The sequence below is a fragment of the Aquarana catesbeiana genome, linkage group LG07, assembly GCF_042186555.1.
Source record: "Aquarana catesbeiana isolate 2022-GZ linkage group LG07, ASM4218655v1, whole genome shotgun sequence".
NCBI classification, from domain to species: domain Eukaryota; kingdom Metazoa; phylum Chordata; class Amphibia; order Anura; family Ranidae; genus Aquarana; species Aquarana catesbeiana.
Genome location: NC_133330.1, coordinates 341,202,256 through 341,218,486, shown reverse-complemented (window position 1 = coordinate 341,218,486; position 16,231 = coordinate 341,202,256). Strand labels below are relative to the sequence as shown.

At 46.2% G+C, this 16,231-nt stretch overlaps 1 protein-coding gene across 1 annotated transcript in view; it reads left to right on the top strand.

The window, feature by feature from the left end:
* The window catches only part of DPH2 (diphthamide biosynthesis 2), a 31,439-nt gene extending 16,539 nt beyond the window's left edge, over positions 1–14,900 (top strand). The window contains exons 4-7 of the mRNA XM_073593929.1: positions 1,696–1,916; positions 3,131–3,760; positions 7,558–7,746; positions 14,158–14,900. Coding sequence (XP_073450030.1) covers positions 1,696–1,916; positions 3,131–3,760; positions 7,558–7,746; positions 14,158–14,282 — 1,165 coding nt within the window. The 3' untranslated portion in view covers positions 14,283–14,900. The remainder of the gene's footprint in view (positions 1–1,695; positions 1,917–3,130; positions 3,761–7,557; positions 7,747–14,157) is intronic.
* Positions 14,901–16,231: the final 1,331 nt, after the last annotated feature.

Below are 16,231 nucleotides of genomic sequence, written 5' to 3'. Positions count from 1 at the left end.
GATGGGCACTGATGAGGCTTCACTGATGGGCACTGATGAGGCTTCACTGATGGGCACTGATGAGGCTTCACTGATGGGCACTGATGAGGCTTCACTGATGGGCACTGATGAGGCTTCACTGATGGGCACTGATGAGGCTTCACTGATGGGCACTGATGAGGCTTCACTGATGGGCACTGATGAGGCTTCACTGATGGGCACTGATGAGGCTTCACTGATGGGCACTGATGAGGCTTCACTGATGGGCACTGATGAGGCTTCACTGATGGGCACTGATGAGGCTTCACTGATGGGCACTGATGAGGCTTCACTGATGGGCACTGATGAGGCTTCACTGATGGGCACTGATGAGGCTTCACTGATGGGCACTGATGAGGCTTCACTGATGGGCACTGATGAGGCTTCACTGATGGGCACTGATGAGGCTTCACTGATGGGCACTGATGAGGCTTCACTGATGGGCACTGATGAGGCTTCACTGATGGGCACTGATGAGGCTTCACTGATGGGCACTGATGAGGCTTCACTGATGGGCACTGATGAGGCTTCACTGATAGGCTGTACCTATAGGCACTGATAAGATGACACTGGTTGGCACTGATTGCCACTAATAGGTGGCAACTGGTGGGACCTGGTTAGCAATACTGATGGGCACTGCTTAGCAGCAGTGAGTGCCACTGTGTGGGACCGAAGTCCCATTTACACAAGCTGGAAGTCAATTACCGGCTTCTGTTTACATCATGTAATCACCTGTCATTGGCTGACAGCTGGTCATGTGGTATGGAGCCGGGATCGGCCCTTTACTCTTATCAGCCAAGTCCCGAGGACTCGGTGATCACAGAGCGCGCTGCCTGCGCCCTGGGGGGGGGAGTGCGAGAGGACGTACATGGACGCCCTCTTGGCAATCTAAGCCCACCCTGTAGCCGTCTTTCGGCTATAGTGTGGGTGTAAAGTAGTTAAGGTTTGACATGTTGGGTATCTATTTACACGGTAAAAACTCGTCTTTTATATTTTACCCAACATTTGGGTAGTTTATTGTTTGCCCTAAAATTCACTTTAGTGTGTTTTTTTTTTTTTTTTTTTTACTGAAATATTGCAATGACTTGGCTCCTTTCTTTAAAGTGATTGTAAAGGTTGTTTATTTTTTTTAAATAACAAACATATTATGCTTACCTGCTCTGTGCAAGAGTTTTACACAGAGCGGTCCTAATCCTCTTCTGGGGTCCTGGCTCCTCCCCCTCCTCCGTATTGAGTGCCCCCACTGAGAGCCGCTTTCCCTGGCACACTTGAAGGCCTCTGCTGGCACCCCCTGAACCCTGCCTGATATACTCCCATATTGTGTACCTTTGCTTCTCCCTGATTGGTTCCAGGACACAGCAGAGCTCAGACAATCGTTCTCAGTGTCAAGGCAGAGCGCTTCTGTTTTTCAAAAGTGGCGCATGCGCAGTGGTGTCAGATGTAAAATGTTGGGTCTTCCACCACGTATTGTCCCGGTAATAAAGGTCACCAGGAAAAAAGTTGTCTTGGTTCAGATGAGTTCTGTTCTCTGCAGTGATTGTACGGACATTCATCAGGTCAGTAGCTTTGGGGGGGGGGGTGTGAAATCTCCGTTATCCTGTCCAGGCCGTGTGTTGGTTTTGCACGTCTTGATTATGACCAGCAATAACCGTATTTCCTGTCCGTTGCTCCCGGCAGTTGCTGTGTGGATGAGGTGGCTGCGGAACACGTTGGAGCTGAAATCCTGATACATTACGGCAGGGCGTGTCTGAGCCCGAGCAACCGGCTGCCCGTCATGTATGTATTTGGTGGTAAAGCGGTGGATGTAAACCTGTGTGTAGAGAGTTTCCAGAACCTCTTCCCGGACCGCCAGACGCCGGTGGTGCTCTTCAGTGATGTGGTCTATGAACATATTTTAGGTAAATATCCTGATTGTAAGGTGCTGGTGGAAAGCCTAATAGATTGTAAGCTCTTCTGCCTCCTTCATTATACTCTATTTATACACTTCCACTTTCTGTATCCTTCCATATATATACCCTAATAGATTGTAAGCTCATCTACCTTCTGTATCCTCCCTTATACCCTTATAGATTGTAAGCTCTTCTACCTTCTGTATCCTCCCTTATACCCTAATAGATTGTAAGCTTTTCTGCCTCCTTCATTATACTCTATTTATACACTTCCACTTTCTGTATCCTTCCATTTATTTACCCTAATAGATTGTAAGCTCATCTACCTTCTGTATGCTCCCTAATAGATTGTAAGCTCATCTACCTTCTGTATGCTCCCTAATAGATTGTAAGCTCATCTACCTTCTGTATGCTCCCTAATAGATTATAAGCTCATCTACCTTCTGTATCCTCCCTTATACCCTAATAGAGTGTCAGCTCTTCTACCTTCTATATCTCTTCCACCTTCTGTAACCTTCTTTATACCTCAATAGATTGTAAGCTCTTCTGCCTCCTTTGTTATACTCTTTGTACACTTTTTCACCCTTTATAATCCTCCCTTACCCCCTAATAGATTGTAAGCTTTTCCACCTTCTGTATCCTCCCTTTATACCGTAATAGATTATACCCCATTAGATTGTAAGCTCTTCTGCCTCCTTTGTTATACTCTATTTGTACACTTTTTCACCATCTATATCCTCCCTTACCCCCTAATAGATTGTAAGCTCTTCTACCCTCTGTATCCTCACAGATAAACCCCAATAGATTGTAAGCTCTTCTACCTTTTGTATCCTCCCTTATACCCTAATAGATTGTAAGCTCTTCTACCTTCTGTATCCTCCCGTATACCATAATAAATTGTAATCTCTTATGCCTCCTTTTGTTATACTCTATTTGTACACCTTTTCACCTTCTATAGCCTCCCTTACCCCCCAATAGACTGTAAGCTCTTCTACCTTCTGTATCCTCACAGATAAACCCTAATAGAGTGTAAGCTCTTTTACCTTCTGTATCCTCTCTTATACCCCGATAGAGCGTCAGCTCTTCCACCTTGTATATCCTTGTACAGTGCTGGGGCCTATGTTGGTGACATATTTCTGTTGGTCTATGACGTGGAATTGATGATGTGAAGTCTCTCCTCTGATGACTCTACTTCCTGCACTTTGTTCATCTTTGCTCTGCAGGTGAATTGGAAACACGCCTTGCCCGGACGTACCCCCGTGTAGTAGCCACGAAGCTCTCCTGGGTCACCGATGTTCCTTCTGGTGAGGTCCGCAGGTTTGGCCGGAGCTTCTCTCCTGATCTGACCCTCTGGCCAGATGCCTACAGCTTATTTTACGTCGGAGGAGAAGGTCCAACGCTCAGCAACCTCCTGCTGACCTGGCCGCGGTGCCCCTTTTTCAGCTTCAACCCCGAGACCGGGGAGGGCAGGAAGGACGGACTGAACGTCAACCGCGCCCTGATGAAGCGCTTCTACCTGATAGAGAAGGCCAGGGACGCTCAGGTGGTCGGCATTCTGGTGGGCACTCTGGGTGTGTCAGACTATCTGTCGGCTCTGGCCCACCTGAAGGACGTCATCCGCCGAGCCGGTAAGAAGAGTTACATGCTGTCTATGGGGAAGCTGAACCCGGCCAAGCTGGGCAACTTCCTGGAGGTGGACATCTTTGTGTTGGTGGCCTGTGCAGAGAACTCCTTGCTGGACTCCAGCGATTTCTACCGGCCCATAGTGACTCCGGAGGAGATGGAGGTGGCCTGTAACCCGGCGCGGGAGTGGGGCGGCTGCTGTGTCACCGAATTCCGAGAGCTGCTTCCAGGTATTTTGTGGCCTCTTGGGCGGGGGGGGGGGTTACTTATACTGATCTGGTGAGTTTATTTAGTAAACTATAGTAAGGGGCAATGGTGGGCTACATGCTAAGGAAACCAGTCAGATTTCAGTTTCCTGCAGTCAGCACAGCAGAAGCTCAGTTTTGATTAGTTGCTGTGGGACAATGCGCTTTAGCCATCATCCTTCTTATGTTAACAGCATCTAAATACAGTATAGAGCTGAAATGGCCAAAAGTATGTGAACCCCCCTCCAAATGATTGAGTTAGATTTTAAGCTCTTCCACCTTCTACACCTTCCCTTATACCCTAATAAACTGTAAGATCTTCCACCTCCTCTATTCTGCCTTTTACTCTAATAGATTGTAAGCTCTTCTACCTTCTCGATCTTCCCTTATACACTAATAGACTGTAAGATCTTCTACCTTCTATATCATCCCTTACGCCCTGATAGACTGTAAGCTCTTTCACCCTATGTATCCTCTCTTCTACCTTAAATGATTGTAAGCTCTTCTGCCATCTATATCCTTTCATATATTCCCTAATAGATTGTAAGCTCTTCTACCTTCTGTATCCTCCCTTATATACCTTAAAGTGGTTGTAAAGTCAGAAAGTGCATTCTATGCATTAGGATAAAAAGCCTTCTGTGTGCGGCCCCCCCTAACACTTACCTGAGCCCCATCTCTGTCCAGCGATGTCCACGAGTGTCTTGGCTGTCCGGGGCTCTCCCTCCTGATTGGCTTAGACACAGCAGCTGCGCCATTGGTTCCTGCTGCTGTCAATCATAGTCAGTTAACCAATCGGGAGAGAGAGGGGTGGGGCAGGCCGAGCCGGGGCTCCGTGTCTGAATGGACACAGGGAGCTGTGACTCGGAGAAGTGGTTGAACTATCAGGGTCGCAGCAGTCGCACTTGCGACTGGGCCCTTGCGTTCTGCTACTGTGGGGGGGACCCCAAGACCCGGCATCTCCCCCCCCCTGCACCTCTGGCTGTCAGTTTAGTATGCATTGGGGAAGGTGGGAGGGGGCGATCGGCAGCTCTATGGTGTCCGTGGGCGGCGGGGTCTCCCTGGGGCTAGTAGTTCTCTTCCTCGAGTGTATACAGTGGAGAGGGGAGGGGCCTCTGACCCGGGCATGTATCCGATTCACTCTTCAGTTTACAAGTGAGTCGCTCTGCTTGTACACTGTTGCTGATACATGCCCGGGTCAGAGGCCCCTCCCCTCTCCACTGTATACACTCGGGGAAGTGAACGACTAGCCCCAAGGAGACCCCGCCGCCCACGGACACCATAGAGCTGCCGATCTCCGCCTCACTCCAAGTGGGGGGTACAGAGTTGTGTTGGGGGCTGGAGGTGCACAGCGTAGACCAGCCAGGTACAGGAGAACCTCTGGAAGGGGTGGGGCGGCTGTCTGGGGAATCTAAAGCAAGGGGGGCCCTCTGGGGACCTTGATGTAGGGGGGGTCTCTCTGGGGACCCTGATGTAAGGGGGGAGCTCTCTTGGGGACCCTGATGTAAGGGGGAGCTCTCTAGGGACCCTGATGTAAGGAGGGATCTCTAGGGACCCTGATGTAAAGGGGGGGCTCTCTGGGGACCCTGATGTAAGGGGGGCTCTCTGGGGACCCTAATGTAAGGAAGGGCTCTCTTGGGACCCTGATGTAAAGGGGTGGGGGCTCTCTGGGAAGCCTGATGTAAGGAAGGGATCTCTGGGGACCCTGATGTAAGGAGGGGCTCTCTTGGGACCCTGATGTAAAGGGGGGGCTCTCTGGGGATTCTGATGTAAGGAGGGGATCTCTGGGGACCCTGATGTAAGGGGGGGCTCTCTGGGGACCCTGATGTAAGGGGGGGCTCTCTGGGGACCCTAATGTAAGGGGGGGCTCTCTGGGGACCCTGATGTAAGGGGGGGCTCTCTGGGGACCCTGATGTAAGGGGGGCTCTCTGGGGACCCTGATGTAAAGGGGGCTCTCTGGGGACCCTGATGTAAGGGGGGGCTCTCTGGGGACCCTGATGTAAGGGGGGGCTCTCTGGGGACCCTGATGTAAGGGGGGGCTCTCTGGGGACCCTGATGTAAGGGGGGGCTCTCTGGGGACCCTGATGTAAGGGGGGGCTCTCTGGGGACCCTGATGTAAGGGGGGGCTCTTTGGGGACCCTGATGTAAGGGGGGGCTCTCTGGGGACCCTGATGTAAGGGGGGGGCTCTCTGAGGACCCCGATGTAAAGGGGAGGCTCTGTGGGAGACGCTGATGTAAAGGGGAGGCTCTGTGGGAGACGCTGATGTAAAGGGGAGGCTCTGTGGGAGACCCTGATGTAAAGGGGAGGCTCTCTGGGGACCCTGATGTAAAAGGGGGGAGGGCTTTCTGGGGACCCTGATGTAAGGAGGGGCTCTCTGGTAACTCTGATGTAAGGGAGGCTCTCTGGGGACCCTGATGTAAGGAAGGGATCTCTGGGGATCCTGATGTAAGTGGGGGGCTCTCTGGGGACCCTGATGTAAAGGGGAGGCTCTCTGGGGACCCTGATGTAAGGGGGGATCTCTGGGGACCCTGATGGGGGGGGGGGGGGCTCTCTAGGGACACTGATGTAAGGGGGGCTCTCTGGGGACCCTGATGTCAGGGGGGATCCGCACTCAGATATGTAAGTATATTTTATATATAACGTGTGTGTGTGTATATATATATATATATATATATATATATATATATATATATATATATATATATATATATATATATATATATATATATATATATATAAATATAATACATACACACACACATGTATATTATATACATGTGTATGCTCGCCCAAACGTATGACTTTCTTTACTTCGCTGCTATGGGCTCTAGCCCCAGATCTTTTGTAGACCAAGCAATGCCCCTGCTGGGGGCTCTTCATGGTTTCTTGCACCACCCCTGAAGATTCTAGTTACGCCTCTGACTCGGAGGGGAGGACCCGAAAAGAGGAAGATCCGGGCTGCTCTCTGCAAATCCACTGCAACAGAGCAGGTAAGTATAACTGGTTTCTAGAGGAAAAAAAACAAGACTTTACAATCACTTCAATAGATTGTAAGCTCTTCTGCTTTCTTTACCCCTCCTTATACTTTAATCGATTGTAAGCTCGTCTACCTTCTGTATCCTCCTCTTCTGTCCTTATAGAATCTAAGCTATTCTACCCCATGTATCCTGTCTTATACCCTAATAGCTCTTCTACCTCCTTTTTCCTCCCTTATACCCTAATAGATTGTAAGCTCTTCTACCTTCTGTATGATCCTCTAGCTTCACCTTTAGCCTGCTTATTGCAGTATTGATGGCCATCACCGCACTGTGCTCTCGCCTCCAGCACCCGGGCCTGAATCATGTTGGGATGACATCACAGTGCACAGTATCCTATTGCCTTGCATTGTTGGCTCGTTCTGTGTGTGTGATTGCTGGCATTATGGGAAGGCATTACTGATGGATTTCAGATAATCTTACTGGTGACTTTTTTAAAGGATCAGTTCCCCTTTTTGTAAGAAATAATATACATATTTTTGCCAGCAGAAAAATGCGCATTTATTATTTATTGCACAGAGCATTGCAACCACGATCGATGGATTGTGGGAGCAATGTTGGGCTCCTGCAGACGCGTCCTCCAGCTTTCTTGCGGATACATCCATATGGGCTTTGTGTTGGCAAGCTGGAGGACGTGTCAGTGGACTACGAGGACACTCCTCAGCGCCCCCACAGTCCACTGCAGAGAACCAAAAGCTGTCTGACATGGTGGCGTAACATGCCGTAACATTTGTGGATTCATGTTGCAGGTGGATCATCACACGTTCCGTTCCCTGATATTGACCCCGAGGACGCGGACAGAACCGACGTCTCTCTGATCACCGGTAACTTGAGATCCGTTTGCTTTTCGGCCACAGAGACCTCTGGAGAGAAGGCGATGGGGACGGCCCTGGCACAGAGGAACGCGGAGACCACCCTGGCAGAGCTGGGGCCGGCCGGTAAGGGATCCGTTATGTATCTGTTTTCTTAGATGAAATGTTGCAATTCCTGACAGCGCAGGCTCTGGAGGTTCCGTTACTGGGTCTCTGGCGCTCTAGGCAGAGGAGGAATTTAGATGGCGGTGCCAAATAAAGTAAAGGGGTCCCTTCACTAATCAGCAAGTGAACAAAAAATCCAACACACTAGACAGAGTGATAGTTAAAGAAGCTGCACCACCAGGGCCGGATCCAGTCTGTCTGATCTGGGGGTGCAGTAGTAAGTCAAGTAGCATACCCCAGAGTCCGTCCCCCCTTCACCCCTTAGCAACAGAGTCCTTTGCCCCCTCCCCTTCACGATTAGAGTCCTACCTTCAAATCTTCACTGTGGCTGCAGCATCATGGCGGAGGACGTGGGGGGGCAGAGCAGGTCTAAGCTGAAGCAGGTCTTCCATCCTCTTCTGAATGCTCACCCTGGAGATCAACTTCATCTATTTCCATGGTGCTGGCAGCCAGCATGCGTTCTGCTCAGCCCTGAACCATGCAGGGGATAGGGACAGGGCACTGTGCGACCCTGCTGACTCAGCATTGTGCCCCCTGGCATCTCCTCTTTCTGATGCCAACATTGTTGGCCCTGGGGGGGGAGGAGGAGCAGCTCACCCCCAGCACCCCTACATTTTACCCTGTGCACCACCACCAAATCCTTTCTTTTCTTTTTTTAATAAACTTAAAAATAAGAAACTATTCGTACAAATAATGCTATCCACCAGAGCCTCCTCCCATCCACCAGACTCTGCTCCTCCTTTATTCAATGCATCCACCAGAGCCTCCTCCTCCTCCAGTGTTTCACCCCAAGAGAGCCTTTACCATCCACCAGACTCTGCTCCTCCTCTATTCCATGCATCCACCAGAGCCTCCTCCTCCTCCAGTGTTTCTCCCCAAGAGAGGCTTCACCATCCACCAGACTCTGCTGCTCCTCTATTCCATGCATCCACCAGGGCCTCCTCCTCCTCCTCCAGTGTTTCTCCCCAAGAGAGGCTTCACCATCCACCAGACTCTGCTCCTCCTCTATTCCATGCATCCACCAGAGCCTCCTCCTCCTCCTCCAGTGTTTCTCCCCAAGAGAGGCTTCACCATCCACCAGACTCTGCTCCTCCTCTATTCCATGCATCCACCAGAGCCTCCTCCTCCTCCAGTGTTTCTCCCCAAGAGAGGCTTCACCATCCACCAGACTCTGCTCCTCCTCTATTCCATGCATCCACCAGAGCCTCCTCCTCCTCCAGTGTTTCTCCCCAAGAGAGGCTTCACCATCCACCAGACTCTGCTGCTCCTCTATTCCATGCATCCACCAGGGCCTCCTCCTCCTCCAGTGTTTCTCCCCAAGAGAGGCTTCACCATCCACCAGACTCTGCTCCTCCTCTATTCCATGTGTCCACCAGAGCCTCCTCCTCCTCCAGTGTGTTTCTCCCCAAGAGAGGCTTCACCATCCACCAGACTCTGCTCCTCCTCTATTCCATGCATCCACCAGAGCCTCCTCCTCCTCCAGTGTTTCTCCCCAAGAGAGGCTTCACCATCCACCAGACTCTGCTCCTCCTCTATTCCATGCATCCACCAGAGCCTCCTCCTCCAGTGTTTCTCCCCAAGAGAGGCTTTACCATCCACCAAACTCTGCTCCTCCTCTATTCCATGCATCCACCAGAGCCGCCTCCTCTTTCTCCTCCTCCAGTGTTTCTCCCCAAGAGGAGCTTTGCCATCCACCAGACCCTGCTCCTCTATTCCATGAGTTTTCACCCCAGAAGGGGCTTAATCAGGATTAAACACGTTGGAGGAGGCGAAGGAGCAGGTGGCGGACAGCGAAGCCCTAGCCCCCCCCCCTCCTGCCCAGGCCAATTTCAGCTTTTAGCGCTGTCACACTTTGAATGACAATTGTGCGGTCATACAACACTGTACTCATATGACATTTTTATCATTTTTTTTCACACAAATAGAGCTTTCTCTTAGTGGTATTTAACCACCACTGTTTTTTTTTTTTTTTTTTTTTTGCTAAGCAAACAAAAAGATAAAAAAATGAAAAAGGAAAAAAAAGTGTTTTTGTTTTTGTTATAACATTTTGCAAATGAATCATCTTTCTGTGTAAATTTAGGACAAAATGTATCCGGCTACATTTCTCTGGTGAAAATAGAGCCCCCAAATCAGTGTATATTATTTAGTCTGTAGGAAAGTTATAGAGTCCACAAACTATGATATATATATCTGAAAATCAATCCTGATGTACTGACGGCCGATCTCATTTCTTGAGGCCCGAAAATGCCTAGGACAGTACAAATACCCCCCAAATAACCCCCTTTTTGGAAAGTAGACAGGCCGGGGTATTTAGAAAGAGGCATGGCGAGTTTTTTTGAAGTAGTAATTTTTGGTCACAATTTTTTAGAAAATGAAGAAATTGTTGTTTACACACAAAAATTTTTTCTTCACATACTGTCACCAGTGCAGCGTCATCATTTAACTGGTGATCAGGAACACAGATGACAGTATATGTTTAAAAAATATATATATATATAGAAAAAAAATATATATATATGTGAAAGAAAAGAAAAAAATAGATACATTATTTATATATATTTATATATATATATATATATAAATTTTTCTTTCATTTTTCAAAAAAAAATTACCATTTTTTTTTTTATGGTGACCAGAGCACTCCCTACAATAGTAACACTATATGGCAAAGAAGCTAGCTGGTTGTAAGGAGGCTGGAGACTTACTGCCACATCCCAAATATAGAGAAGAAGAAAACAGGAGAACGCCCTCTGGACTTTGCAAGCAGTAGTCAAACCACAGAGCAGGAAACAAGACACAAGAGCAGGAAAATATAGTAAAAATTTTTTTTATTATAATATATAAAATGATAGTATAGACAGCACACAACAGCGTTAAAAACCGAGATTTGTAGCCATAAATAGACAATACAGAGCTGGTGTCTTGAGTATACGGTTGGTCTTGTAGTAAGAGGCCAAACCACATGACAATTACATGAAGGATCCCGACATGTTTCGGAATGTAATAAATTCCTTCTTCAGGGAGTGATCAAAGCAGACTGTATTTTCTGATGGTATAAAAGTAACATGTCACTATAAGTTGGTGTGAATACATAATATACAGAGCAACATCAAAAAAATGAGTGATCGATACAACATGGCATAGATGTAATTATTAGACAAGATTAAGCATACTCACAAAATCTGGCTACATTTTATCATATCCACAACATGGTCTTAAAGCGGAGCTCCTCCCTATTTTACATGATTTGCTCAATCACATTCTATGAACGTATTCAGTTATAATATTTTTTTTTTTTCCTTTTGTGTTTTTTCAATGTCCATCTCTGCTTCCTGTCTTAGTTCTCTGTGGATATGGGCGGGTCAGCGGCTTGTATTACACCATTTCCTTTTTTCCTGCAATGTCTCCTGGGAGCTCCTGTCATTTATTCCCAGGAGTCATTGCGGGGGCCTGACGTGAGTTCTTGCGGCATTTCGACACCGCCGCCCGCCCGTTGTGATGGTGACCCTGAAGGTTACGGCGCTGCTCACCGAAAAAACACTGAGCATGCGCGGGAAATAGCGGTGAATGCTGGGAGCTCAGCATTCACTGGATCCCGGAGATCCATGCTTGTGGGCTTCACACATGCCCACAAGCAAGATGGGAACGGCCACGATCGATTTTTTTTTTTTTATAAATATTTATTGAAAACGGACAGCAGCAGCTTAAAAAAAACGACACAGTGAGTGTCACTTTATGATTGTACATGTGTCTGAATGACTACAAAAAAAAAAAGGTATGGTCGCCGTTTTCGGTGATCTGAATACTTTGAAGTGCAAAGGAGGGATCGGGGGGGTCCTTTAGACCCCCGATCCCTCCATAAAGAGTACCTGTCACCACCTATTACTGTCACAGGGGATGTTTACATTCATTATAGACCCCAGATCCCTACATAAAGAGTACCTGTCACCACCTATTACCGTCACATGGGATGTTTACATTCATTATAGACCCCCGATCCCTACATAAAGAGTACCTGTCACCACCTATTACTGTCACAGGGGATGTTTACATTCATTATAGACCCCAGATCCCTACATAAAGAGTACCTGTCACCACCTATTACTGTCACAGGGGATGTTTACATTCATTATAGACCCCAGATCCCTACATAAAGAGTACCTGTCACCACCTATTACTGTCACATGGGATGTTTACATTCATTATAGACCCCCGATCCCTACATAAAGAGTACCTGTCACCACCTATTACTGTCACAGGGGATGTTTACATTCATTATAGACCCCAGATCCCTACATAAAGAGTACCTGTCACCACCTATTACTGTCACAGGGGATGTTTACATTCATTATAGACCCCCGATCCCTACATAAAGAGTACCTGTCACCACCTATTACTGTCACAGGGGATGTTTACATTCATTATAGACCCCAGATCCCTACATAAAGAGTACCTGTCACCACCTATTACCGTCACATGGGATGTTTACATTCATTATAGACCCCCGATCCCTACATAAAGAGTACCTGTCACCACCTATTACTGTCACAGGGGATGTTTACATTCATTATAGACCCCAGATCCCTACATAAAGAGTACCTGTCACCACCTATTACCGTCACATGGGATGTTTACATTCATTATAGACCCCCGATCCCTACATAAAGAGTACCTGTCACCACCTATTACTGTCACAGGGGATGTTTACATTCCTTGTGACAGCATTTAAAGTCATCAAATTTTTTTTTTTTTTTTTTAAAACACAGTTTATAGATATATAATTAAATAAAATACATAAGAAAAAAAAAATTCTAAAGCTCCCCCGTCCCCTCGAGCTCGCGCAGCAAAGAAAACGCATACGGAAGTCTGGCCCGCATATGTAAAGGGTGTTCAAATCACACATGTGAGGTATCGCCGCGATCGTTGGAGCGAGAGCAATAATTCTAGCACTAGACCTCCTCTGTAACTCTAACCTGGTAACCGTTAAAAAAAAAATTAAAACGTCGCCTATGGAAATTCGTAGGTACCGTAGTTTTTCGCAATTCCACGAGTGCGTGCAATTATAAAGGGTGACATGTTTGGTATCTATTTATTCGGCGTAACATCATCTTTCACATTATACAAAAAAATTGGGGTAACTTTACTGTTTGGATTTTTTTAAATTCATGAAAGTGTCCCTTTTCCCAAAAAACACAGCTGCACAAATGCCATGTGATATAAAATATTGCAACAATCTCCATTTTATTCTCTAGATTCTCTGCTAAAATATATATATATAATGTTTGGGGGCTCTAAGTAATTTTCTAGAAAAAAAATACGGATTTTAACTTGTAAACACCAAATTTCAAAAATAGGCTTAGTCATGAAAGGGTTATAATAAAACTTTTGTCTTTTTACTATACTTTCCTACGTTTAACTTCTGCTTACAAAGTCCGGAGGGCGTTCTCCTGTTTTCTTCTACAATAGTAACACTGCACTACTCTGGAGAAATGATCAGGATTTTTTTTTTATTTTTAATTTTTTTTTTTTTTTACACACGATTGCTTATATCAGTGAATTTCATTGGTGTAAGCAACCATTATAACTGAATGAAACTGATTAATTCAGTGAGTACTGTGATTGGCCGCCGCTAATCATGTGGTACAGATGGGTCGTGATTGGCCCTGTCTGTACCATGTGTGACCAGTCACAGCTTAGCAACGCAATTGTACACAATGAATAGCTTGTAAGAAAGTCGTTGTTTATAACCGCTCACGTGATATGCTGTGATTGGTCACAGAGATTACATGGTCCTGGCAGCGGGCCGGTACAGTGATCGGTCATCGGCGATGTCCAGTGGACACCGCCAATGACAGATTGCGCCCACGTTCCGGGAGGACGTCATATTGGTCCCGCCCCTCATAGAAGTCCCGCCCAGCCGCCATTTTGCTATAGGCCGGGCAGGAAGTGAGTAAAGTTTTTTTTTTTTTTTAGAAGAGGATGGGGGGAGGGGGGCGCTCTTTTTTTACTGAGTAAAATGAGAGAGTGAGGAAAGGATACATTGTTGGTGGGGGAGATGCTGCAGAAGATCATATGAAGCTGGGAAGATGTTACATGCGGCTCATAGGGATCAATGTTATTCTCCTAATCCATGTTCCCACTACAGACCGCTGAGGGCCGCACATCACATGCCAAAGGGCCGCATGTGGCCCTGGGGCCACAAGTTGGACACCATTGATCTCGGCTGAGAAGGGTTTAAGTCACATAAAATGAGTTTGTAATGAAAATGTTTTAATTGCCAAGAAAGATTTACTTTTTTTATTTTTTATTCAATGATCATGTGACTTGATAATGAAAGGTCCATTTTATTTGTGTTTCCCCTCCCCCTCCCAGCCTCGTTCCTGTCCTCCCGGAGTTGGCAGGGATTGGACAAGTCTCTGGGTCAGACCCCCGTGGTGAAAGCTGTAGAGGGACGCCGAGGAATCGCCATCGCTTACGAAGACGAAGCGCCCAACTAAAAGGCGGCTTACCTGGGTGACGTCACAGCGCGGCGTCGCGGCGCAGAGACTTGAAGGTTCAGCTTCCGAAGATGGAAACGGGGAAAGAAAAGGAGAAATGTGCTCAAGTCCTCCACAGCCCGGAGCCGGTACTGAGCGGACCAGCCGATCGTATCGCGGGAGCGCTGACCAGTCCGCGGCTGATTATATGGCGGGGCCGAGATACGGAGGACTCGCGTCATCTGATGTTCTCCTACAGATCTTAAAAAAACGCGGACTTTGTCGCCATTTCCTACTACTGTCACTGTGAGGAGCAGCGCAAAAAAAAGCGTAAAGCAACTCTCATCGAACGCAAATTAAATTTCCCATTTGTATACGCACCATGGAAGGGCAATTCGTTATAACTGTTCAGTCAGTGGGAAAAAATACCCGTTGATCCCGCCAGAAATCTTGTTTTGTTCCTGTGCTCCACTCTTATCACTCTTATCTCCCTATGTTATAAAAATGAAGAGGAGGAGGGGGGTGTTCTGTAGTCTGGTCTTAGGGTGACAACGCTGCTCCACCTCCACACCCTGGGACAGGAAGTGTGTTACTGGTGGGATCACCGAGTGAAAATAAAGGAAACAAATTCATCTACCACATCTGTGCTCTTTTTTTTTTTTTCCTGCATTAATGGGTAAGTTTAGATAAATAAAGAAAAAGTAAATCTGCAGAAGGGGCGGTACTTACATTAAATGAGAAGAGTCCCTTGTGGGAATTATTCTGGAGATCACTAGAAAAAAAAATATTATTCTGGAGATCACTAAAAAAAAAAATATTGTTCTGGAGATCACTAAAAAAAAAAAAAAATATTATAGCACTAAAAAAAAAAAATAATATTCTGGAGATTACTAGAAAAAAAATAATATTCTGGAGATCAGTAGGAAAAAAAATATTATTCTGGAGATCACTAGGAAAAAATATATTATTCTGGAGATCACTAGAAAAAAATATATTATTCTGGAGATCACTAGAAAAAAAAATTGTTCTGGAGATCACTAGAAAAAAAAATTGTTCTGGAGATCACTAGTAAAAAAAAAATTTGTTCTGGAGATCACTAGAAAAAAAATATTGTTCTGGAGATCACTAAAAAAAAAAAATATTATTCTGGAGATCACTAGAAAAAAAAAATATTGTTCTGGAGAGCACTAAAAAAAATATTATTCTGGAGAGCACTAAAAAAAATATTATTCTGGAGATCACTAGAAAAAAAAAATATTCTGAAGATCACTAGGAAAAAAAAATATTCTGGAGATCACTAGAAAAAAAATATTATTCTGGAGATCACTAGAAAAAAAAAATATTATTCTGGAGATCACTAGAAAAAAAAAATATTCTTTAGATCACTAGAAAAAAAAATATTATTCTGGAGATCACTAGAAAAAAAAAGAAATATGTTTGTCAGAACTCTGTGAATATCACCAGCAAAGCAGCTTCATTATTATACCATTATAAAGAAGAAGAGAATTGTGCGCTGAATCGAGAGATTTCATAATGTTCTGCGTCACGAATGTTATTTCTCCATTACGAACTACAAGATCGACCACTTCCGGCTCGTCCTTCATTCCGAGCATGCGTGTTTGCACTTTGGACTTTTTGAAAATCCAACAACAGACATTTGTTGGCGTAAAATTTGGGAACCTGCCAGCCAACATTTGTTGGGCAGAAAGTCCGACAACAATTGTCCGATGGAGCGTACACACGGTCGGACTTACCGCCAACAACCTCACATTCAACATTTCCCTTCCGAAATCCGATCGTGTGTACGGGGCTTTACTTTATTTAGTGGCGGGAGGCGGTGGAGCTGTCAAACAACGGGAGCCTTCATCAGAAGTGTAGCTTTTTTTTTTTTTTTTATCCTCCATGTCGGTGATGGCGGCGCCCCGGGGGCGCGCAGCGGCTTAATTTCCCGATCACGTCTTATGACGTCC